Source organism: Schistocerca nitens, chromosome 12 (assembly GCF_023898315.1).
Source record: "Schistocerca nitens isolate TAMUIC-IGC-003100 chromosome 12, iqSchNite1.1, whole genome shotgun sequence".
Taxonomy (NCBI): Eukaryota; Metazoa; Arthropoda; class Insecta; order Orthoptera; family Acrididae; genus Schistocerca; species Schistocerca nitens.
This window is the reverse complement of record NC_064625.1, coordinates 18,037,250-18,062,343: the sequence shown is the minus strand read 5'-3', so window position 1 is coordinate 18,062,343 and position 25,094 is coordinate 18,037,250. Positions and strand designations below refer to the sequence as shown.

General features: G+C 41.7%; 1 protein-coding gene across 1 annotated transcript in view; it reads right to left on the bottom strand.

The window, feature by feature from the left end:
• Positions 1 to 3,902: 3,902 nt before the first annotated feature.
• LOC126215345 (zinc finger protein 830) overlaps positions 3,903 to 25,094 on the bottom strand; it is a 54,262-nt gene continuing 33,070 nt past the window's right edge. The window contains exons 4-5 of the mRNA XM_049942030.1: positions 18,610 to 18,779; positions 3,903 to 5,330 (exon numbers count right to left, since the gene is read on the bottom strand). Coding sequence (XP_049797987.1) covers positions 5,162 to 5,330; positions 18,610 to 18,779 — 339 coding nt within the window. The 3' untranslated portion in view covers positions 3,903 to 5,161. The remainder of the gene's footprint in view (positions 5,331 to 18,609; positions 18,780 to 25,094) is intronic.

The following is a 25,094-nucleotide window of genomic DNA, read 5'->3' as shown; positions in this document are numbered from 1 at the left end:
CTTCTATATTTGGTGTAGTAGTGTTGTTGTCTGGGTCCACTTCCCCATTCGTGACTTGCGCCATCTTTCGCATATTCCCTTCTCTTCACTTATTATATTCCTTGTCTCATCTTTTATTAACCTAGTTTACTACCAAAAGGCTTCCGTGCCGCATTCACCTGTCTATAGAACTTTCGTATTTCATTTTTGCTTCTCATTAGCTCCATTTCTTTGACACTTGCTTTCATCCATTTCTCTTTTTTTCTTTGGTGAGTCCTCTTTTCAATCCTCCATTTTTCTTTGTATTCTTCTACCATCCTCCTTGTACAGTGTGATCACAGTGTCCTTCTATATGCTTTGTTCTTTTCTTCAGTTACTATTTCACGTTCAGTATCAAATCATGATGGTCTTACTTGTCTTGTCCCAATTCCAAGTATCTCTCTTGCCGATGTCTCCACCATCTTTTTTATCGCTTCCCACTGATCTTTGATATTGTTATATTCTCCAGTGTTTTCCAGAATCCGAGTTACCTTCTCCTGACACTGTTCTCTAACTTCCACCGATTCTAAAGTTTTTATATTTCTGTGCCCTGGGTCGGTCTCCTTGAGCTGCATTAGATATCCTTGCCCTCACCTGCGCCCATACCAGGAAATGATCTGTATCTATGTTTGGCCCTCTCAGACTTCTTACGTCCAACAGGTCCAATTTGTGTCTCAAATCTATCAACACATGGTCGATATGGTTTACTGTGTTTCCATTTGGTGAGTTCCATGTTCCCTTATGTATTTCTCTATGTGGGAACAGTGTTGATCCTATTACCATATTTCTTGATTCTGCAAGCAGTATAAGCCTTGTTCCGTTCTCATTACTCGTTGCGTGTTTGCTGTGGGGGCCAATTATCGGTCCATAAATCTGTTCTTTCCCCACCTGAGCGTTCAAGTCTCCGGCTATTATTTTAATATCATGCCCTGGGTGTTCATAACATGCCCTTTCCAAAGATTCATAGAATATTTCTCTCTCTTCTTCTTCGGATTGTTCTGCTGGTGCATGGGCATTAATTATGGAGTAGTTAAAGAATTTCCCTTTACCCTGAATGTTGATAATCTTGGACTAATGGCTGTAAACCCTATTACCAAATGCTGTAATTGATGGTGTACAACAAATCCTGTCCCCAGCTCATGATTTCTTTCGCTGCAGCTATAGAATATATTCGCCTCTTTCTTTTCTAAAACTCCACTACTTGTCCATCTAATTTCTTGTAGTGCTATTATACTTTGCTTCAGATTCATTATTTGATTCAGCATTACTTTCAATGTTCCTGGTTGATATAGGGATGTCACATTCCAAGTACCAATATATAGATCTGATCTACCCTTATATTTCTCTTCTTCCTTATTTTCCCTCCTTCATTTACTTGTATTCCATCCTCTTTGTCCTTTTCCATGCCAGATCCATCTTCCTTCATCCGTCCGACTTTACTTTGTAGAAGTTCCGCAACAACTGTTTTTTACAGAGCGGGCTGTCAACCCTGCGTCCAACCCCTACTGGTGGACGGGTGATTTTTAATCAGGGTTTTCTTCCCTTAGCCTTTGGAGACCCAACAGCACATAATTGAGGATACAGGTTGCTAGTGCTACTCCGAGATAAAAAGAGGGGTTTGGAATGGGCCACATCAAACCAGTTAGAAGACTGAGGACTCAAAACCTAAAAATATCTGTATACAAGTATACAGTCTACATCTGTCAAAACATTCTAGGCAAAACATTGACTATATATCATAGAAATGGCAATGTGAGTGCATGACATTTAATTTTGTACGATCTGTAGTTAAATAAGTTGATTTTGTGTGTGTGTGTGTGTGTGTGTGTGTGTGTGTGTGTGTGTGTGTATTGGGAGACAGGGATTCGCGAAGGTGAGGTGTGAGGGAAGATGGGGAGGGGAGGGGGGTGACGGGGGAGAGGAGAGGAGTGAGGGTAGAGAGGGGAGAGAGGAGAGCATAGAGCAGAGAGGGGGGAGTGGAGCGGAGGGGAAGGAGGGGGGACACGGAGGGGAGGAGCGGAGTGAGGGGAGAGGAGAGGAGAAGGAGAGGGTGGCAGAGGGGAGGAGAGGGGAAGAGGAGAGAGGAAGAGGAGAGGGGAAGAGGAGAGGGGGAGGGGAGAGTGGGTGGGAGGGAGGGGAGGGCGAGAGGGGGGCAGAGGGGGGAGGGAGAGGGAGAGAGAGAGAGAGAGAGAGAGAGAGAGAGAGAGGGACAGACAGAGACAGAGAGATATGGGGGTGGAGGGAGGGAGGAGGCGATGGGGTGGGGACGGGGTGCAGGTCCTGTAATCTAGTCATTCAAATAAAATACACTGCTGGCCACCGTAAATGCAACACCAAGAAAGACAAGAGGTAGCACAACAAAATTTATTTTGTAGATAACATGTTGACCAAGTATCAAATGATTACGTTTACAGACGTCTGTGACATGTGGTTCCTGCCAGAATCAGTAGCCAGAGTAGCCGCCATTGTTGGAGATCACCGCTGCCACATGTCTCGGAATTGAGTTAAAGAGACGTTGGATGTGTTCCTGGGGTACAGCAGCCCAAGCAGCTTCCACGCGTTGCCAAAGATCATCTGGTGTGGCAGCTGGGGATGTAATCTGGGTCACTCGTTGAGCAACCATGGACCACATGTTTTCTATCGGCGAAAGATCCGGAGAGCGAGCCGGCCAGGCAAGCACTTCAATCTGGTTATTGACGAAGAACCTTTGGACAATGCGTGCCTCGTGTGGTCGCGCATTATCCTGTTGAAATATGGCTGTGGCCGAGCCCTGAAGGTAAGGAAGGACAACTGGCTCCAGCACCTCGGATATGTAGCGCCGGCTATTTAAAGTACCGGCAATGCGTACTAGAGGCGTGCGAGAGTAATATCCAATACCGCCCCATACCATAATACCCAGTGCAAGACCAGTGTGGCGGTGCATAATGCAGCTGTCCAGCATCCTCTCTCCACAGTGTCTCCACACTCGAATCCGACCATCGTGGTGCTGCAGACAGAAGCGTGCCTCGTCAGTAAAGACAACGTCATTCCATTCTGCCGTCCACATCCGTCTGTCATCACACCATTGGCGACGGAGACGTCTGTGGTTCTGCGTCAATTGTAGACGAAGCAATGGACGTCTTGCGGACAGACCACTCTGCTGTAAACGGCGTCGAATGGTACGCGCAGACACTGGATGATGCGTTACAGACGAAATGTGCTGCGCTATGGTTCGGGATGTCACTGAGCGATCCGTCACTGCCATGCGCACAATTTGCCTATCAGCACGTGCAGTGGTGCACCGAGGTGAATGCGATCGACCACGTCGGTCCGTCATACCCTCCTGCATCCAACGGTCACATATCCGCACTACAGTTGTTTCGTTTCGTACAACACGATTAGCGATTTCTCTGTATGATAATCCACAATCTCGGTAAGCCACTATCCTTCCTCTGTCGAACTCGGATACTTGATCAAACGATGTTCGCTGTGGTCTACGAGGCATAACTGATCGTCTTGTGAAACAACCACAAGGTAAACACACGTGCCGAACGTACACTCGTCGAAATCGCCAAGCCTTAAATGGCGCTATGAGGTGGCGCCACAGGCGCGCGTGATGTGCGTCTGCGCTGAATTTCTAATCAGTTGCATATCTCATCGCTGCAAACCCATGGTGTAAATTTCACTTGATTCGGATGCTTCCATCAGGGTGTTGCATTTACGGTGGCCAGCAGTGTACAATGGCAGATAACACAATTTATCAAAAACTGAAGAAGAGTGATTACATGACTAACATTTTTTTTAAAAAAAAGAAGAAGAAGCAGGTGGTGCAAGGAGCAAAATAAAAAATGTAAAGATCACAGAGTACAAGGAAATATCCAAAATTATTTATTCATATTCACCATTATAAATTTTTTACATAAATTTTATACAACTCTCACAATCTTTCAAGTTCAAAGCAGGCAGTTAAATTTGCAACTTACTCTTAATGTTAGGTTTTTTTCCTTGTTATGTCTCAAAATAACTGGTATAGAACCTATGTTGCGCAGTAACAGTCATATTTATTATGTTTACGACTGCAGCAGTGTTCAACAGATATTTCACATCTTCATTGTAAAAATAGGACTGGTTACACAAAAAATATTTTGCAAATTCTGTTGCTTGTCTAGAAACAATATTCTCCACAGGAGATAAACTCATTGTCTTTTATACATTATTAGTCTTCGCAATTCCTGAACATTGCTCCACGATAACTGGTACATTGTTCTTATAGTCAGTTGTCCACAAAACAACTTCTCTTGGCTATATGCTTATTCATATTGGTAGGAACCCTTCCACATACAGACAAGAGATATTAACATGCTAAAAAAAATCTTCCTAGTATTCACAACATTCAACTTCTAGCAACATACGAAGCACCCCATCTATACAATTTCAAAACATTCTAGTCATATGCTAAATAAAATAATGTATTATAGTCAAACGTAAGCTCTTGTATGAGTGATATTTGTAGCCATCTGCTACTACACAATACACTCCTTCCATCCTACTATAAAGTGTACAACTGATTTTCTGTTCTCACTGCACTCTATATTTAATTCAACATTAAGTAACTGAGACCACTCACTCTGCACTGATAGAAACAAACCAATATGCATAAAGAAAGCTTTGGTGAACCTCAACTGCCTAAATTATAGGACAGAATCATGTACAATATGTTTGCAAACACATGCTTGTGATAGGATACAATGTTGGCAGTGATTATCATAGCCTAAAATGTGTAGTACTGTAAATATCAAAATAAAGTTCAACTATGAAAGTGTTGATAGGAGAAACTAAGAACCTCACATTGCCATCACAATTGACCCACAATGCACCTAAGTACCTTTTGGTAGCAACCAACGATCTGAAGAATCAGCCAAACACTGTGTTGGAAGTATCCGACTGCATTTTGCATAACAGTTTAGGGCAGGTCACCAGCATCACCTTCTCTGAGGCACCAGATGAGGACACATTACAATGTCCAGTTGCAGACCCACAACAACACTGCTCGATTCTCCCACTATTTTTCAAAAAATGATCTGAGACGTGGTTGTCGGAACAACAGTAGTTATGCACCTCCACTGTAACCTGGAAATGGCATCCAAAACTCCAATCCGCCTTCTCACTTGAATGACTTTTTCGCTCGCCAGTCCAGGTACTCGTCAAAACTGTCAGGGTCGAGCTCGTCCGAACTGTTGGGCGACTCTTCGTCGCTGGCTCCTCCTCCGCCCTTCCCGGAAGTGTTCGACTGTTGCGCCACTAGCTCCTTCTTCCTTTCAAGGTCCAAAACCCTGTTATAAATGACAAATTTACACTAGTCATTTAATAATGAAACAACGACATCAGAAAAGAAAGCTTTAACTCAATAAATCAAATACGAGGAGAGAAAGAAGTTTGGTTTTGGGATACCATCAGAGGTGCAGCACAAGCTCAGAAGGACAAGGATGAGTAGGGAAATTGCCTCAATTCTTTTTAATAGACCGTTACCCGTTAATAATGCAACACCGAGGAGGACAGCAAGTAATGAAATTTTACTTATTGTGTGTGTAGTACACTAACAGAAAAAAAGCACACCTAGAAACAAGTAACGTGGAGTACAGAAATTTTGTGAATGCATTTGTCTAGACAACATATTAAAGTGATTAATGTTGCAGACTCAAAGGCTGTATTGTACTGTACGGAACTGGGGACCTAGAAACGACGGAGAGTCTTCGTCCCCACCTTAGCCCGCAGTGGTACACGACCCCAAAATAGGCTACAGCAGTCCATCCACCTCACCATTGCCCCACACTGAACCCGGGCCAGGGTTAGTGTGCGGTTCGGCCCACAGTGGACACCGGATGAGTGTAACCCCAATGTTTGCACGGTAGAGTAATTATGGTGCACACGTGTGTGGAGAAAGTGTTTGCGCAGCAATTGCTGACATAGTGTAACTGAGGCAGAATAAGGGAAACCAGCCCGCATTCGCTGAGGCAGATGGAAAAAAGCATCCACAGCCTGGCCAGCACACTGGACCTCGACACTAATCTGCCGGGCAGATTTGTGCCAGGGACCGCCACACCTTCCTGCCCGTGAAGCAGTGCATTAGATTGCACAGCTAACCGGGCAGGCAACTCGCAGGTTAATGTGAGCTCAAGATACGCCACTGCAAATGTGAAATTCTGGTGCATTATAATACGTGTAACTTCCAAAATGTTGAATGCAAGCTTGCATACATTGTGTCTTACAGTTGTGAGATGTCAGTTTGTGGGATGAAGTTCCATGCCTTTTGCAGTTGGTCAGTCAGTACACGGATGGTTAATGCCGGTTGTGGACGACCCTGGAGTTTTCGTCCGATGATGTTGCATACGTGCTCAACCAGAGACAGACCTGGTGATCGAGCAGGTCGAGGCAACACAATGACACTCTGTAGAGCGTGTTGAGTTACAACAGTGGTGTGTGGACAAGTATTATCCAGCTGGACAACACCCCCTGGAATGCTGTTCATAAGTGGCAGCACAACCACCACACTGGGATACAAATTTGCAGTCAGGGTGCGTGCAATAAGCACAAGAGCAATACGATTTTATACAACAGCAGGAGCACTCTTGTGGCTATCATATGCACCCTGACCACACATTTATACCTCTGTCTGGTGTAGGTGTAGGTGTAGGTTCAGTGTGACTAGGCCGCAGACTGGTTCGTTACAGATGCACACCTGGTCTGCTCCTAACTGACACACAAATGTCAATGGCAATGAGACAGAACCATTTTTCATCAGAAAACACAACAGACTGTCATTCTACTCCACAATGAGCTCTCACTTGACACAACTGAAGTCAAAACTGTGGTGGTTTGGGGTCAGTGGAATGCATGCTACAGGACTCTGGCTCAGAGCTGTCCTTGAATTAACCAATAGTAAAAGTTCATTGTGTCACTGTGGTGCCAACTGCTGCTCAAATTCCTGCAGACTCGTTATGATGTGCCACAGCCATATGCCGGACAAGTGCCAAATTTCTATAGATGTCATCTTTTGGATGTAAAAACGCGCTTACCAATTTCATTTCACAACTTCTTCTTGGTATTGTTATTTTTTTCCCGTAAGTGTATATAGTACACAAACACAAACAATTACATTTATAGATGATTTGACGGCACACAGAGCGCAAAATTCTGTACACGGAGCTTCCAACTCTGGTAGCAACAGCAGCCCTACCCCAATTACGAATAGTATCAAACTGAGCTCAGATGTCAGATACAGGTACGCCATTCTGTGGTGCTTCAACTGTGTGCAAGAGTTTATCAAAAGTAATGAGTAGGCACCAAGGAAGCATTCTAATTTTGTATAAAACATAAACCATCACAGATTTTTTAAAAATATTGTTTTTATTTAATTCCTCACATGTTTCTCTATTTAACTACATAGTTTCCATATTGGTTTAAACATAACATTCAACAAGTTTTTTTTTTTCCCCTTAAGTCACAGACATGTGCCGCCTGTGAGGATAACCAGTCTTTAACAGCTCCTTTCACCTCGTCATATGTCGCTACGCACTTTCAGCTGAGAAACTCCTATAGTTAGTGGAACAAGTGAAAATCGCTCAGTGTCTGGACTGTACAATAAGTGGACAATCTGTTCCCAGCCAAAATATCTGACCAGATTTTGGGTATGAATGGCAGAATGGGGTTCAAATGGCTCTGAGCACTATGGGACTCAACTGCTGAGGTCATTAGTCCCCTAGAACTTAGAACGAGTTAAACCTAACTAACCTAAGGACATCACAAACATCCATGCCCAAGGCAGGATTCGAACCTGCGACCGTAGCGGTCTTGCGGTTCCAGACTGCAGCGCCTTTAACCGCACGGCCACTTCGGCCGGCTGGCAGAATGGGGTTTCACTCTCATGTGGCAACAAAACTCCAGACGTCACTTATTCTGTACTGCAGATCAAAGTTTAGCCAGGGTAGTGCAATAAGTAGGTGCGTTTATGAGGTTCATTCAAATGAAACATGGTCAGTGTGTCTACCTTTGCCTTACATCTAAAGTGGCACCACGTAACTGCAGGTATCGTGGTGCCATCTATTGGTAGAGAGATGACGCATGTGCACTGTTTGGTGTTGCATAGCACCCGTGTGGTTTCACGCTGAAGAGAAGGAGTTCACACAAGTTATCGTCCACTACCGAACATGCAGGCGAGTGAGCAGGAACGACGACGAATGATTCAATTTTTGGAGGTGGAGGGAATTGCAGGATGTGAAATGTATTGATGGATGAAGGCTGTCTGAGTCATTCACGTGTTGGGGAATGGCGCAAATGATTCCTTGAGAGATCTATTGGTTACTGGGTATCAGCATGGGCACCGCCCACACCATAATCTGCGCGCAGTGGGTTCCCCACCAACTGACCGCTGAACAACGCAATATTCAAATGGCGCTGCCTTTGAGTCATCTGTAACGTTATCATGAGGAGGAATACAGCTTTCTGTCACATTTTGTCACAGGTGAAGAAACACGGTGTCAACATTTTGAACCGGAAAGTAAGCATCAGAGCAAGCAGTGGAAACATGTGACTTCACCACCTCCAAAGAAATTAAAGACCATGCACACCAGTTCTGGTATGGTCAAGACGTCCTTCTTTTCTAACCATAAGGGCCCACTTCTTGTTGAGTTCCTGGAACGGGCAACGACCATCAATGTCCAGCATTATCAAGCCACCTTACAGAACCTTAGACGAGCCATCAGTTTGAAATGCTGAGGCATGTTGTCCAATGGTGTTATCCTCCTGCATACGGCCAATGCGGTGAAGATGACACTGCAGCAGTTTCAGTGGGAAATGCTGGAACACCTACCGTACAGTCCTTACCTTTCACCATGGACTTTCATGTGTTTGGACCTCTAAAACAAGCTATTTGCGGACGTTGATTCACAACAAACAATGAAGTGTGAGACTGGATCCAGACATGGATCCGACAGCAGCCTCCTAGCTTCTTCAAGGATGGAATCGACCGACTAGTGTCGCAGTGGGATAAATGTGCTAAGAGTTTTGGTGACTACTTTTGAGTATGGGTAGTGTGTAAAACTACATTTCTGAGTTAACAAAACCGTTACCATTACCTTACAGAAGTGACCGGATTTCATTTAAATGCCCCTTATATTATTGTCCTTTGCAGCATAAACTCGACTAACAAGATTCCATATCAACCATATCTTGTGTGTTCAGCTTGTCTGCTTGGCCTCGACTTTGACCCGTGATGTCGTGTGCCGGAATTCCATTGATTGACATTGGTTATGTGAGAAACCCATGTCTCGTCCCCTGTTACAAATTTCTCTAAAATCTGATCACCTTTTGCACGATACTGGTCAAAAAGGTCAATAGCACAAGCCATTTTTCCCCATTTTGTGTTTCTTTGACAGTAGCCTGAGAACCCAAGGTCTGTACAATTTGGGAAGTTGCAATTTTTGAAAGACAATTTTATGAGAAATAGTTTTACCCATGTTTGGAAAGTCCAAACTTGTGAATCGCTGGTATTCACAAATCTTTTTGCCCATGGCTTTGACCAAATCTACTGAGATCATGGAAGGGCAGCCTCATTGCAGTTCATCATGGACATGTCCCATCTATCCTCCAAAGCTCTCACCCACTTACACGCTTTGCTGTCACTTGTCGCATTGGGGACATACACGTCACTTATTTGTCAATGATTTTCTACTGCTGCAACATTCCTTGTTGTGAAACACCAAGCAGGGTGGTAAATTGTTTTAAACATCTTGAACTGATACTATAAAAAATGCACTGGGACGATATAAATGCATATGGTGCCGTTTGACAAGCAAGGCATGGCGCAAGTTGGTGTGCATGCATGTTTCAATGTTTGCACAAATTCAATTAGCTGCGGCAATTCGGAACTTACTTTCTGGACAACCCTCATACATAAGCAATTTATAGTGTGGAAACACTATAAGATTGTTCACTGTTTGGTGCTGCCCACAACAAAGCATCATCGCTGGACGATCCCATGGAAATGCAGGCAGACTTGGACAAAGTTTCCACTTGGTGTAATCAATGGAGACACACTTTAAATGTGAATAAATATGACAAAAATTAATCACAGTGAAGACTTGGTTTAAGAATCATGAAAGAAGGTTGTTTACATGGAACAGACTTGGAGACACCAGACGGTTTCAGGTTTATTATATAATGATAAGACAGAGATTTCGGAACCAGATTTTAAACCATGAAGACGTTTCCAGAGCAGATGTGCACTCTGACCACAATTTATTTGTTATGAACCGTAGATGAAAACTAAAGAAATTGCAAAAAGGTAGGAAATAAAGGAGATACAATCTGGATAGGTTAAAAGAACCAGAGGTTGTTGAGAGTTTCACAAGGAGCATTAGGCAACAATTGACTAGAAAAGGGGAAAGGAATGCAGTAGATGATGAATGGGTAGCTTTGATGAATGAAATAGTGAAGGCAGCAGAAGATGAAATAGGTAAAACGACAAGGCCTTAATAGAAATCCTTGGGTAACATAAGAAACATTTAATTTAATTGATGAAAGGAGAACGTAAAAATGCACCAAATGAAGCAGGCAAAAGATACACAAATGTCTAAAAAATGAGATTGACAGGAAGTGCAAAATGGCTAAGTAGAAACGGCTAGAGGACAAATGCGAGGTTTCAAAAGCATACTTCACAAGGAGAAAGATTTGTACCATCTACAGGAAAATTAAAGAGGCCTTTGGAGAAAAGAGAAGCAGATGTATGAATATCAAGAGCTCAGATGTAAAACCAGTCCTAAGCAAAGAAGGGAAAGGTGGAAGGAGTATTTAGAGGGTCTGTACAAGGGAGATGAACTTGAAGACAATATTATAGAAATGGGAAAGGATATAGATGAAGATGAGAAGGGAGATATGATACTGCAAGAAGAATTTGACACAGCACTGAAAAACCTAAAAAACTGAAACAAGGGCCCAGGGCTAGATGACATTCTGTCAGGACTACTGACAGCCTTAGGAAAGCCAGCATGACAAAACTCTTCCATCTGGCATGCAAGATGTACGAGAGAGGTGAAATACTCTCAGGCTTCAGGAAGAATGTAATTATTCCAATTCCAAAGAAAGCAGGTGCTGACAAATGTGAATATTACCAAACTATCAGGTTAATATGCCACAGTTGCAATATGCTAATGTGGATTCTTTACAGAAGAACGGAAAAAATTGGCAGAAACTTATCTAAGAAGATAGGTTAAGGAAAGGCAAAACCAACATTTATAGCATTTGTAGACTTGGAGACAGCTTTTAACATTGTTGACTGAAATACACTCTCTGAAATTCCAAAGATAGCAGGGGTAAAACGCAGGGAATTGAAGGCTATTTACAACTTGTAAGGAACCCAGACAGTAGTTATAGGAGTCGAGGGGCATGAAAGGGAAGCAGCAGTTGAGATGGGGGTGAGAAAGGATTGTAGCCTACCACCAATGTCAGTCAATCTACATCTACATCTACATCCATACTCCGCAAGCCACCTGACGGTGTGTGGCGGAGGGTACCCTGAGTACCTCTATCGGCTCTCCCTTCTATTCCAGTCTCGTATCGTTCGTGGAAAGAAGGATTGTCGGTATGCTTCAGTGTGGGCTCTAATCTCTCTGATTTTATCCTCATGGTCTCTTCGCGAAATATACGTAGGAGGGAGCAATATACTGCTTGACTCTTTGGTGAAGGTATGTTCTCAAAACTTTAACAAAAGCCCGTACCGAGCTACTGAGCGTCTCTCCCGCAGAGTCTTCCACAGGAGTTTATCTATCATCTCCGTAACGCTTTTGCGATTACTAAATGATCCTGTAACGAAGCGCGCTGCTCTCCGTTGGATCTTCTCTATCTCTTCTATCAACCCTATCTGGTATGGATCCCACACTGCTGAGCAGTATTCAAGCAGTGAGCGAACAAGCGTACTGTAACCTACTTCCTTTGTTTTCGGATTGCATTTCCTTAGGATTCTTCCAATGAATCTCAGTCTGGCATCTGCTTTACCAACGATCAACTTTATATGATAATTCCATTTTAAATCACTCCTAATGCGTACTCCCCGATAATTTATGGAATTAACTGCTTCCAGTTGCTGACCTGCTATTTTGTAGCTAAATGATAAGGGATCTATCTTTCTATGTATTCGCAGCACATTACACTTGTCTACATTGAGATTCAATTGCCATTCCCTGTACCATGCGTCAATTTTCTGCAGATCCTCCTGCATTTCAGTACAATTTTCCATTGTTACAACCTCTCGATACACCACAGCATCATCTGCAAAAAGCCTCAGTGAACTTCCGATGTCATCCACAAGGTCATTTATGTATATTGTGAATAGCAATGGTCCTATGACAGAGGGATAGAGAAACAATTAAAATCGCTCAAAAGAGGAAAGGCTGCTGGATCTGATGGGATACCAGTTTGATTTTACACAGAGTACGCGAAGGAACTTGCCCCCCTTCTTGCAGCGGTGAACCGTAGGTCTCTAGAAGAGCGTAGCGTTCCCAAGGATTGGAAAAGGGCACAGGTCATCCCTGTTTTCAAGAAGGGACGTCGAACAGATGTGCAGAACTATAGACCTATATCTCTAACGTCGATCAGTTGTAGAATTTTGGAACACGTATTGTGTTCGAGTATAATGACTTTTCTGGAGACTAGAAATCTACTCTGTAGGAATCAGCATGGGTTTCGAAAAAGACGGTCGTGCGAAACCCAGCTCGCGCTATTCGTCCACGAGACTCAGAGGGCCATTGACACGGGTTCACAGGTAGATGCTGTGTTTCTTGACTTCCGCAAGGTGTTTGATACAGTTCCCCACAGTCGTTTAATGAACAAAGTAAGAGCATATGGACTATCAGACCAATTGTGTGATTGGATTGAAGAGTTCCTAGATAACAGAATGCAGCATGTCATTCTCAATGGAGAGAAGTCTTCCGAAGTAAGAGTGATTTCAGGTGTGCCGCAGGGTAGTGTCAAGAAGAGTACACTGAGCAAGCAGTAAAGAAAACAAAAGAAAAATCTGGAATAGGAATTAAAGATCAAGGTGAAGAAAGACATTGTAGTTCTGTCAGAGATCACAACGGACAACAGCAGGAGCAGGAGCAGTTGACTGGAATGGACAGAGTCTTGAAAGGAAGATATAAGATGGACACCAACAAAAGTAAAACAAGGGTAATGAAATGTAGTTGAATTAATGCAGGTGGGATGACAGAATTAGATTAGGAAAGAGATGAGTTTTGCTATCTGGACAGCACAATTACTGATGATGGGTGAAATAGAGAGGATAGAAAATTTAGACTGACAATGGCAAGAAAAGAGTTTCTGGAGAAAAAAAAAATTGTTAATATTGAGTATAGATTGAAGCATTAGAAAGGCTTTTCTGGAAGTATGTGTCTTGAGTGTAGCCATGCATAGAAGTGAAACGTGGATGGTTAACAATTAAGACAAAAAGAGAATAGAAGCTTTTGAAATGTGATGCTATAGAAGACTGCTGAAGATTAGGTGGATAGATACGTAACTAATTAGGAGGTACTGAACGGAACTGGGGAGAAAAGAAATTTGTGGCACAACTTGACTAGACAAAGAGATTAGATGATAGCACCCATTCTGAAACATCAAGGGATCACCAATTTAGTACTGGAGGGAGGTGTGGGGTGGGGGTGGGGGGGGGGGGGGGGTAAAAATTGTAGAGGTAGACCAAAAGATGAGCAAGCAGATTCAGAAGGATTCAATCCTATGAATGGTAAAGGTTTTATACACCAGCATAGAACTTCCCAGCTTTTTAGGAAACAAAACATAGCAAATATAAATAAATAAATAAATCTGGAAAGATCTTTGCACCACGGTAACATATACACTGCATATTTTCGTATTCCGAAAGCGTAATACGAGTTCTACCAAATACAGTGCGGTAGCTTCAGAGCACTGAAATTGAGACTGCAATGCACTTTTGTCAGCCAATCATGGTTCATGTCACATGATCTCGCCTGCCAATGACAGCAGAGATTCAGAGCACAGGACGTAAGATGTACTCAGCCAATGGCAACATTACTGTTAAGTACTGCAAACACATCAACAGGAAAAGTTAATGGTTTGAATTAATATAAAAAACAATATAACCACAAGAAAAGCTAAGCTTTCATATATAATATAGGTTGGCAAAAATTTTTATGAGGGCATGGTAACACAGCAGCAGCTGAATATTTCTGGCATGCACAATTATAAATTTCACTGCTGTGAATGAAATGTTTTGTGAGTTTCCTGGCTGAATATATGTTCCATCAAGAACTTTGAGTTTTCCGTAGAAGAGTCAGTTACCTATGAAATTGCTGAAGAACTTAACTTGTCCTTTTTTTGTAACAATAATTATACCTTTTGCCATCATTATTACATAATTTGTAATGTATGAAAGAACTAAAATAAATGTGAAGAGCTAACCTTCAAGCTTGGTCTTTTTTAGCATGTTACCCTTTAAGATATATTCAACACAAATGTGCCACTAAAATTTTAATTAACAGCACAAATGGCTGGTCTTCTGGGCCCGAGGCAGCCAGAGATGGTGATCGTGTGTGTGTGTGTGTGTGTGTGTGTGTGTGTGTGTGTGGTCTAGTTCGCAAAGAGGCCTTTTTGGCTGGCTTACTGTCATTCTTGATATCAAGTACTGAAATTATGTCCAGTTTGACCTATCCAGAATTTATCACATATTTCACAGTGAATTTTACATATGCCTGGATATGAATATATGGTTGTTTTTGTTTGTCAAGAGTTCAGTAGTGTTCAAAGATTGTGTCACGTCTAGTATGCAAATTTTATGTTAGTGCGTTTTAGTAATGTGTTCGTTGTGTGAAATATCATTCCTAGATATGCAGCACTGTATATATAAATTTTTGTGTTGTTGGTAATACTCCTGTCAGCTTTATTTCCTTACATATAGTGGATTGTATAGGTCTAGTGTATCTATGATACTGGCAAGTAACAATTTTAGGATCACAATCATTTTGTTCTTAAACATGTTTTAGAATTTGTATCTCTCTTTGTATGGTGTTGATAAATCATAGTATGGAAATATGCATATTTTTGTGATTTTGGATAAAAGAAAAATTTGTGATTCCTAAAATAAATATCTCTTAGATTTTAAGGGTCTCTCTCAAACGGATACATTTGTGCCACACAACATTAATGTCTTAGATTGCCCAATCTTGCCAACACCTAACTAGCTCTGTCCTTACATCTCTCTCTCTCTCTCTCTCTCTCTCTCTCTCTCTCTCTCTCTCTCTCTCTCTCCCCCCCCCCCCCTTTTCAATACATGGGGAAAAAGTGTTTCGTGTTTGATATCAAGAGCACCATCATTATCATCATCAAATGTGAGCTATTTGTATGAAAATGCAGAGTGATTTTCATAAATGGGAACAAACTGCAGGAAACACTCCTTGAGAGGATAAGGAACGAAAATGGACATATGTTCTGAAACGCATTCCAAGGGAGGTTCACACACTTGAAGAGTTTAGTTTATGCAATCAGACCCAGAGGACCAAATGCATCTACAAGATTATTCTTCCACTGGATTCTGCTGTGTGCCTTCTGTTACCACTCACCCTCTATGCTGATTTGCAGGAAGTCCTTGTGGATTTCATCTAGCTTCTCATCAGGCCTCCAATGTTTGATTTACTATAGATTTTATCCAGCTCACAATTATGCTGGATCTTCCATTCTCCAGAGATCTCATCTTGTACTGGACCACAGATCTTCCTTAAGATTTTCGCCCGAAGATGAGAAGATTATTTTAGTCTTTTTTCTGAACACTTCACAATGGAGATAAAATATCTTTGAGAAGTGTAGGTTTTCGTGATTGAAAGCACACACAAGAATAATATCAGATAAGCAGAAATGTCCTGTTTGTATTAAGTTGGTGTACAAGTTCATAGCATTTTTGTTTTGCATGTTGACCTCTGGTTGCTACGGGTTTATTAATAGATTATCATTTTTTATTTGTAGTTCACTATTGCTATTTGAGTTTACATACTGTGGAGCGTATATAGCGAGTGGAGCCGTGGACATATAGCGAGTGGAGCCGTGGATGCTAGAAGATGGAATGCCACATGGAGAATGCGGAACATTTCCGAAATATTCTTCAGATTTTCAATAGGGGAGTGACAGTAGCAGAGGCAGCCAGAAATATTTGTGCCATGTATGGAGATGTTGCCACTGGATAGAGCATGAGAAGAAAATGGTTTTCTCATTCTACGAAGGACCGTTTTGACATTAGTGATTCACCATGTTCAGGAACATCTTCAGGGTCTGAGGAAGATCATTTAAATGCATTAATCCGCAGTGATCTACATCAGTGTACTCATTTATTGGATAATGCAATGAAATGTTATTCCATCATTGTGTGACATTTGTGTGCACTGGGGAAGGTTCAAAAATTGAGTGTATAGGTACGAAGCCAATATCACAAAAATCAGGCGGATGGCAATATGTACATGTCTGCTTGCTCACCATCAATTGGCTCATAAACCACCCTGACCATTTGTATCCTGAGTTGTTACTGGTGATGAAAAATGGTGTCTTTATGCTAACATAAAGAAGAGAGATGAATGGTGGAGCCCATACAAGGCAGCAACTCTACATATATCTATGTGCGCATCCACAAAAGATAATGTTACACATCCTGTGGAACAGCTATAGTGTGGTGTGCTGCGAATTGTTTCCCCGAGGTGTTATCACCACCTCTGACATTTTACTGTCGACAATTGAGACGTCTTGCAGACGCAATCCAAGAACAACGACCAGGAAGACTGCACGAAGTGATGCCACCTCACAATAACGCCTGCCCGCATTCTGTTAGACTGACAAAAAAAACACTATAAAGGCATAGGGTTGGGGAGTCATTCTGCATCCACCTTATTCACCTGATCTTGCGCCTTCAGAGTTTCACCTTTTCTGCTCTCCATCAAACAACCTTCACGGAACTTCCTTTCTGGATGAAAATTAATTCTGAACAGAGCTTGATGAGTTCTTCGATTCAAAACCGTGTGATTTCTACAGTCATGGAACTGAAAAGTTACTGCAGCATTGGCAAACTGTTGTAAATAGTGAAGGAGAATATACTATTGGTGTCTGAAGCTTCTCTTGTGAGTTTTCGAAGTCTTTACTACGGTTACGGAAAAACAATATGAACTTATGCACCACCCTAATACTTGTGTTTTAGCTCCAGACTCAAGAGGGAAATAATGTTGTTCACAGTGGTGGCACAATCAAGACATCAGTACTAGGGATCATCCTCTTCACTGCCACTGCTGACTCATTCTGGTGTGGACCTATATCATGTAGTGCAGCACAGAGAGACAAAGGCCGACTATACTGACCAGAACAGGCCAACACAGTCTGTTTATGCAGAGAGGCAAGTGGCTACGGGTGGGTAGCAGCATGGCGGTGCTGCTAAAAGTATCCCTATTGAAAGTAACTACACCATACACTATTTGCAACACAGTTTCACCATTTGTGTGAGATGGTCTTGTTTACACCGAGTGGATAACTATAAAAGACAGATATGGGCCTTGTAGGAACAGGTGTTGAAAGTTGCAGAATATGACTCCTGTGTCAACAACACAAAGGTGGCCCAAAACATGGTGTAAGCCAACAAGCCATGTGGACAGTTCTACATCATAACTGGGAATATCCGTACAACTTATATGCAGGCCTTATCTATAGACTTGTCTCCGTGATGGTTTCTGTTGCCCCCACAGTGCAGGGCTTCCTGTCATCCATCCTATTCCCAGAAAAGGTTGTGAGAGGCAGTTTGGTCAACCTTCACAACATCCACTTGTTGGCTACGGAGAATCCTACGTTACTGTGGCAGTGAACCATCAAAACTAGTTCAGCCTTAACGTGTGATTGGGGATTATCGTGGGACCAGTCACAAGATAGGCATATCTCCACTTCCTGGGGTTATCTGCCTCCCCTGCTGGAAGTATTGCCTTTGGTAGCACAAAGGGTAATGTAGCTACTACATGATGGTGCTCCAGCTCCCTTTCAAATTTCTATGCACAGGCATCTTGACAACATCTACCGCAGCCAATGGATCAGACGAAGTGGCCTTGTCGCATTGTCCACCTGGTCACTGGATCTCAACCCTTTAGATTCCTGCCTGTGTGGGCACTTGAAAGATGTGCACACAAAGCCCATTGTGGGTGAGCAGCCACTATAACAATGTGTTGTCTGTGACACTCTGACTGCAATATTGCACATCTAAAAACCTGTGCCACGCACTGCTGCAACCCGTTCACACAAGCTTAAATGCCCGCGGGGGCCAATCTGAAGAACTCGTCTAACGGAGGTCTCATCGTAGCATGTTGTGCACTGCACTGAACTATAGAGACACGATGGATTAGTAATTACCCTGTACCAAAGACACAATGTGCTTCAGGCCGTGTGTCCATATGACCTTTTTTTCTCCTTTTCCTGTTGGGGATTGTTTCCTGTAGGTAGTCTCCATTCAGCAAAATCACCCTATATACCCTCAGTATACACAAACTAGAGACAAGAGGATAGGCACATTACCTGGACCAGTTGCGTATCTGCTCGTCTATCTCATCTATCTGCCTCTCTGCAGTCGCTGCCTCCTGGTCCTCTGCTATAATGGCAGCAGACATGTTCTCCGTCGCCTTAATTTCTCGCTGGAACCTCTCCCACTCCTCCTCCACTGGGTCTTTATACTCCACATTTCGGGCCTGCATTCAAAATTAATGTTCTAACAAAGTGAAAACAGAAAGACTGAGAAAACATTAAACAATACACAAAATAGTTTGTCAAAGACAATTTGAAACATTGTCTTTTACACTGTTAGCACATACATAAAAAGATGCCTTCCTCCGAACATGAATAAGGTCTCAAACTTCTGAAACTTCTTGGCCAATTAAGACTGCATGCCAGACTGGGACTCAAACCATTAACTTGCCACTTTGTGGGCAACAGTCTTACTAAATGAGTAATCCAGTTATGACACACGACCTGCCTTCACAGCTTTAATCCAACCAGATTCTCTTCTCTACTCTCACAGTCATACCCAAATAGCTCAGTCTGTAAGTGCATTTCAGCAAAAGGCAAAACACCAATTATCAGTTTGGGTCTGACAGGGAGTTCCAAAAATGGCACGTATGTTGCACCAGTTTGAAAGTCAGTGTTAAATTATAACATATTCTACAGACATAATGTTATAGTTAGTTCTCATACTCACCAATTATATGCGTGTTACATTCAAAAGGAATCAAGCTCACAAGCACAAAAATTGTTTGACACATTATCAAATTTAGATTACTAAATGGCTATAACTGTTACCCAGTCTCAGTTGCAAAATATACAAAAAGGAACAAGCACATAGGGATTGTAGTAGGGAAGGCAAGTGGTCAACTTCAGTTTATTGGGAGAATTTTAGGAATGTGTGGTTCATGTATAAAAGAGACTGCACACATGATACCAGTGCAACCCACTCTCGAATACTGCTTGAGTGTTTGTGATCCTCATTAGGTCCAATTGAAGGAAGACACTGAAGCAATTCAGCGGAGGGCTGCAAGATTTGTTACCAGTAAGTTTGATCGATGTGCAGGTACATGAGAAGTGTGAGCTCTGGGATGAGTGAGAAGGGTGGACTCTGTCGTATGTTTGTGAGTAGTGTAGTGGGATACGGTGTGGGATTTGTTCGAAGTATTTTCACTGTGGTGGGGGGGGGGGGGTGAAAATGCAGTGCGGAAGCCAGTGGGCATTCTAGCAAGATCCTCTCCTGGGAATGTGGAATCTGAAGTAGTAAAGTTGACAGATGAGCAGGAGCGAAAGATCTGTGCCCTTCAGGTGCAGTTAAACGCGCAAAGGAGGAACTAGATAGGTTGAGGAGGGTCAAGGGTGGTGGGGAATGGGAATTGCCAGTTGGCAAGAAGGCAGCTAGGAGGAGGAGGTATTTAGACAGTTATACTTTGCGTATATGCAATAGATTTAACCAACTATCAGAGTTGAGTGGAGAGGGACCTCTTGTAGCTGTAGATGGAGGGAACATGCAGCAGTCCTCAGCAGTTAGGAGGCCTAGGTCAGTTGCAAAGTCTAACAGAAAGAAGAAGGTTCTGCTGCTACGTAGTTCACACGGGAGAGGTGTGGGCCAGCAGTTACAGGAAGTGTTAGGGAGTGAGTACAAGGTCACCAGCTTTGTGAAGCCTAGTGCAGGGTTGGCTCAGATGACTGACAGCATAGGGGAGTTATGTAGGAATTTTATGTAGTGGGTAGTGGTGGGATCACTCATGGAAAAATTTATGTAGTAGTTGAGGATCAGGTAGTGATAGTGGGTGGAGCAGGGAAAAGTCTTGATAGAGACGGGAAATATGATGCGGGTTGTGACCAGGTAAAGATAACTACTGAAATTGGTGGCACTTAAGTGCATTTCGTGCAACTGTTTCAGCATCATGATCGGCCTCATCTTAATGTGCTTGTTAGGTGCATTAAATGGGGCTGGAGAGGGCGCTGATGGCAGAGGGCATGGGTCACATTTCAGTGGTGCCAGATGAGTATAACGGTAGATCAGGTTACAATAGGCATGGCCTGCCCCTCAATAGGTATGGGAAGAGGAGGCTGGCAAAGCTTATAGGTGACAATGTAGTGGGTAGTGGTGGGATCACTCATGTAAAAATTTATGTAGTAGTTGGTGTTAGAGCAGCACCTTTTCTAGACTGAAGTCAACTGATAGGTGTACTAGGTGTACCAGAATTAAATGAGCCTTAAGATACAAATGTGTCGATTTGTTGTGAATGAGCCTTAATTTTTGTTTGTTTGTTTGGTATGACATCTGTCAAAGATATTTAGTATACATCAAGTCATGGAACAAACATCATATGTTTTCATCGTGTTAACAATGTCAAATTTTGTACCAGGAAGTGATGATTTGCGGAAAGCATTAATTTTTTGTTTTCATTTGAAAAAAAGTGCTGCAGAATCGCATCGACTGTTTGTCAAGGCATATGGTGATCATGCTCTATCAGAAGCAATGCAAAAGATGGTTTCAACGGTTCAGAAATAGTGATTTTGATGTAAGAAATGAAGAACGTGGAAGACCACCAAAAAAGTTCGAAGATGCCGAATTGCAAGCAATATTGGATGAAGATGATAATTTGAGTCAGAAGCAAATGGCAGCAATGCTAAATGTTGCACAACAAACGGTTTCTGACCATTTGAAAGCTGTGGGAAAGATCCAAAAGTTTGGAAAATGGGTGCCACATGAATTGAATGAAAGACAGATGGAAAACCGAAAAACCATTTGTCAAATTTTGCTTCAAAGACATGAAAGAAAATCAATTTTGCATCACATTGTTACTAGCGATGAAAAATGGATTTATTTTAAGAATCCTAAATGGGAAAAATCATGAGTTAATCCAGGACAACCACCAACATCGACTGCAAAACCAGATCGATTCGGCAACAAACAATGCTCTGTGTTTGGTGGGATCAGAAAGGTGTGGTGTATCATGAGCTTCTAAAACCCGGTGAAACTGTGAATACTAATTGCTACAGGCAACAAATGATCAATCTGAACTATGAATTGATCGAAAAAAGACCAGAATGGGCCAGAAGGCATGGCAAAGTAATTTTTTTACATGACAATGCACCTGCACACAAAGCAAAACTGGTCCAGGATACAATCAAAACACTTGGCTGGGAGCTGCTACCCCACCCGCCGTATTCACCAGACTTGGCCCCTTCCGACTACCATTTGTTTTCATCAATGGAACACGCATTGGCTGAGGAACACTTCAGTTCCTACGAAGAAGTCGAAAATTGGGTGTCTAATTGGTTTGCTTCAAAAGACGAACATTTCTATTGGCGTGGTGTCCACAAATTGCCAGAAAGGTGGTCAAAATGTATAGAAATCAATAGTCAGTACTTTGGATAAAATGTTTTTACTTTTCAATTCAAAATTAGTGTTTCATTTTCACAAAAAAAAAAAACGCTCATTTCATACCAGTACACCTGGTACTTGCTTACAGGAAGTCCTTGTAAATCAGGGCTCACCTTCAGAGGAGGTCATGTTTCCAAGTAGAGAAGGAATTAGCACACTTCATCAAAATATAAGATGTATTAGGGATAAAGTTAGTGAACTGCTTATAGATGTTGACTCTGAAGCTACTGGTATATCAGAGCACCACTTAAATAATTTGACAATTCAGAGGCTTCCTTTACCAGGATACAGTTTAGCTGGCTGTTTTTCAAGGAGTTCCTTGCGGGGTGGGGGAGTAGCTATGTAAGTGAAAAACACTATTCCATTTGAGTCCATAGATGTATCACGGCACTTCGCTGAACAGATATTTGAATGTTATGCAGGGACATTTGTATTTACTAAAAATAAACTTCTAATTGTTGTTGTTTATAGCTCCCCTAACTCTGACTCCAGAGCATTTCTGCTCAAGTTAGAGAGGGTTCTTGCTTCACTTTACAGGAAGTACCACAAATTAGTTATATGTGGTGACTTCAATATAAATTTTGTATATGGTGGTGCAAGAAAAAGGATGTTGGTAGATCTCCTAAATTCATATGATCTGATGCACACTGTGTTTTTTTCCAACTAGGGTGCAGGGGAACAGTAGCACAGCCATAGATAATATTTTTATTCATTCTTCATTACTAGATGGGCATTCTGTTAGTAAAACGGTGAACGGCCTTTCAGACCATGATGCACAAATTTTAACACTAAAGGCTTTTGTACTCAAAGAAATGTCACATATAATTACAAACTATGTAGGAAAGTTAATCCATCAGCAATAGAGAGTTTTTTAAACATTGTCAACGAACAAGAGTGGCAGGATGTTTATAGTGCCGATAAATACATGATAAATATAATGCTTTCCTTAACACATTTCTCATGCTCTTTGAGAGTTGTTTTCCATCAGAACTTTCTAAATGGTGTACTAGCAGTAATAGGCAGCCCGGATGGCTGACTTGTGGGATAAGGATATCATGTAGAACAATGAGGGAATTATATCAAAATGTTAGAAGTAGTCACAATCAAGCTGCAGTAGCCCATTACAAACAGTATTGTAAGGTGCTTAAAATGTCATTAGGAAGGCAAAGAGTATGTGATATGTACATAGAATAGCTAATTCAGAGGATAAAATCAAAACCATATGGTCAGTTGTGAAGGAAGTGTCTGGTCAGCAACACAAGTTCGACAATATAAAGTCAGTTCGTAGTAAAAAATATTTCTGTTACTGATAAATCAGACATATGTACAATATTTAACAATCATTTTCTGAGCATCACTGGTGAATTAAATAAAAATTTAGTTTCTACAGGGAATCCTATAACTTTCATGGCAAATGCCTTTCTGACATTGATGTCTGAAACACTCCTCTGTTATACAGACAAGGGGGATATTGAGTCACTAATTAAATCACTGAAGACTAAGGTCTCTCATTGATATGAGGGAGTGCCTAGCAGAATATTAAGGTACTGTGCTGCACATGTTAGCCCTGCATTTAGCCTTATTTGTAATTTTTCCGTCAGGAATGGTCATCTTCCTGAATGATTAAAGTACTCAGTAGTAAGGCGACTTTATGAAAAGGGAGAAAAGGATAATATAGACAATTTTAATCCCATTTCTATGCTATCAGTGTTTTCTAAAGTTAGTGAAAAGGCTGTGTACGCAAAGATAATTGAACATTTTATATCACATGATTTGCTATCAAATGTACAGTTCGGCTTTACAAGTCGTCTGACAACTAAAAATGCTACATTCTCTTTTCTCTATGAGGTACTGGATGGGTTAAACAAAAGGTTTCGAACACTAGACATATTTTTTGATTTAACTATGGCGTTTGATTGTGTTAATCACAAAATATTGTTCCAGAGGTTGGATCATTACAGAATATGGGGAGTAGCTCACAATTGGTTCACCTCTTACTTTAGCAACAGACAGCAAAAGGTCATTATTCACAATGTTGAGAATGGCTGTGATGTGGAGCCTGAGTGGGGTACAGTCAAGTTGGAGGTGCCCCAGGGATCAGTGTTGGGGACACTCCTATTCCTTATTTATATAAATGATATGCCCTCTAGTATTACGGGTAACTCTGAAATATTTCTATTGGCTGATGACACTACCTTGGTAGTAAAGGATGTTGAGTGCAACACTGGCTCGGTTTCAAATAGCGCAGTTCATGACGTAAATTCATGGCTTGTAGAAAATGCTAAATCATAGTAAGACTCAGTTTTTACAGTTTCTAACACACAATTCAACAAAATCTGACATTTTAATTTCGCAGAATGGGCATATGATTAGTGAAATTGGACAGTTCAAATTTCTAGGTGTCCAGATAGGTAGTAAACTGTCATGGAAAGCCCATGTTCAGGATCTTGTTCAAAGACTCAATGCTGCCATTTTTACTATTTGAACGTATATGAAGTGAGTGAATGTACGGCACGAAAATTAGTCTACTTTGCTTACTTTCATTCGCTTATGTCATACGGTATTATATTTTGGGGTAACTCTTCCCATTTTAAAAGGATATTTTTGGCTCTGAAATGGGCAGTTCAGGCAATAAGTGGTGTAAGTTTACAAACCTCCCGTCAACCCCTGTTCACGAGTCTGGGTATTTTGACATTGACCTTACTGTCATTTATTGTTAACAATATTAGCTTATTCCCCAGAATAAGCAGCTTTCACTAGTTAATACTCAGCAGAAATCAAATCTGCATTTGCATCAGACTTCCTTAACTCTTGTGCAGAAAGGTGTGCAGTATACTGTTGCATCCATTTTCAATACGCTACTGCTCGAATTCAAAAATCTTAGCAGTAATCGATGCACTTTCAAATCAAAACTGAAGAGTTTCCTCATAGGTCACTCTTTCTATTCTGTTGAGGAGTTCCTTAAAAAATTACGCTGATTCTTGTTGTATTGTTGATTGTGTTTACTTAAACTTATGGACTGGCTTTTTTCGGATTCATAAACATTTTATTTTTATCTGTTATTAGTTTTATGTTGTAATTTCATGTACTGGCATGTTCCATGACCTTG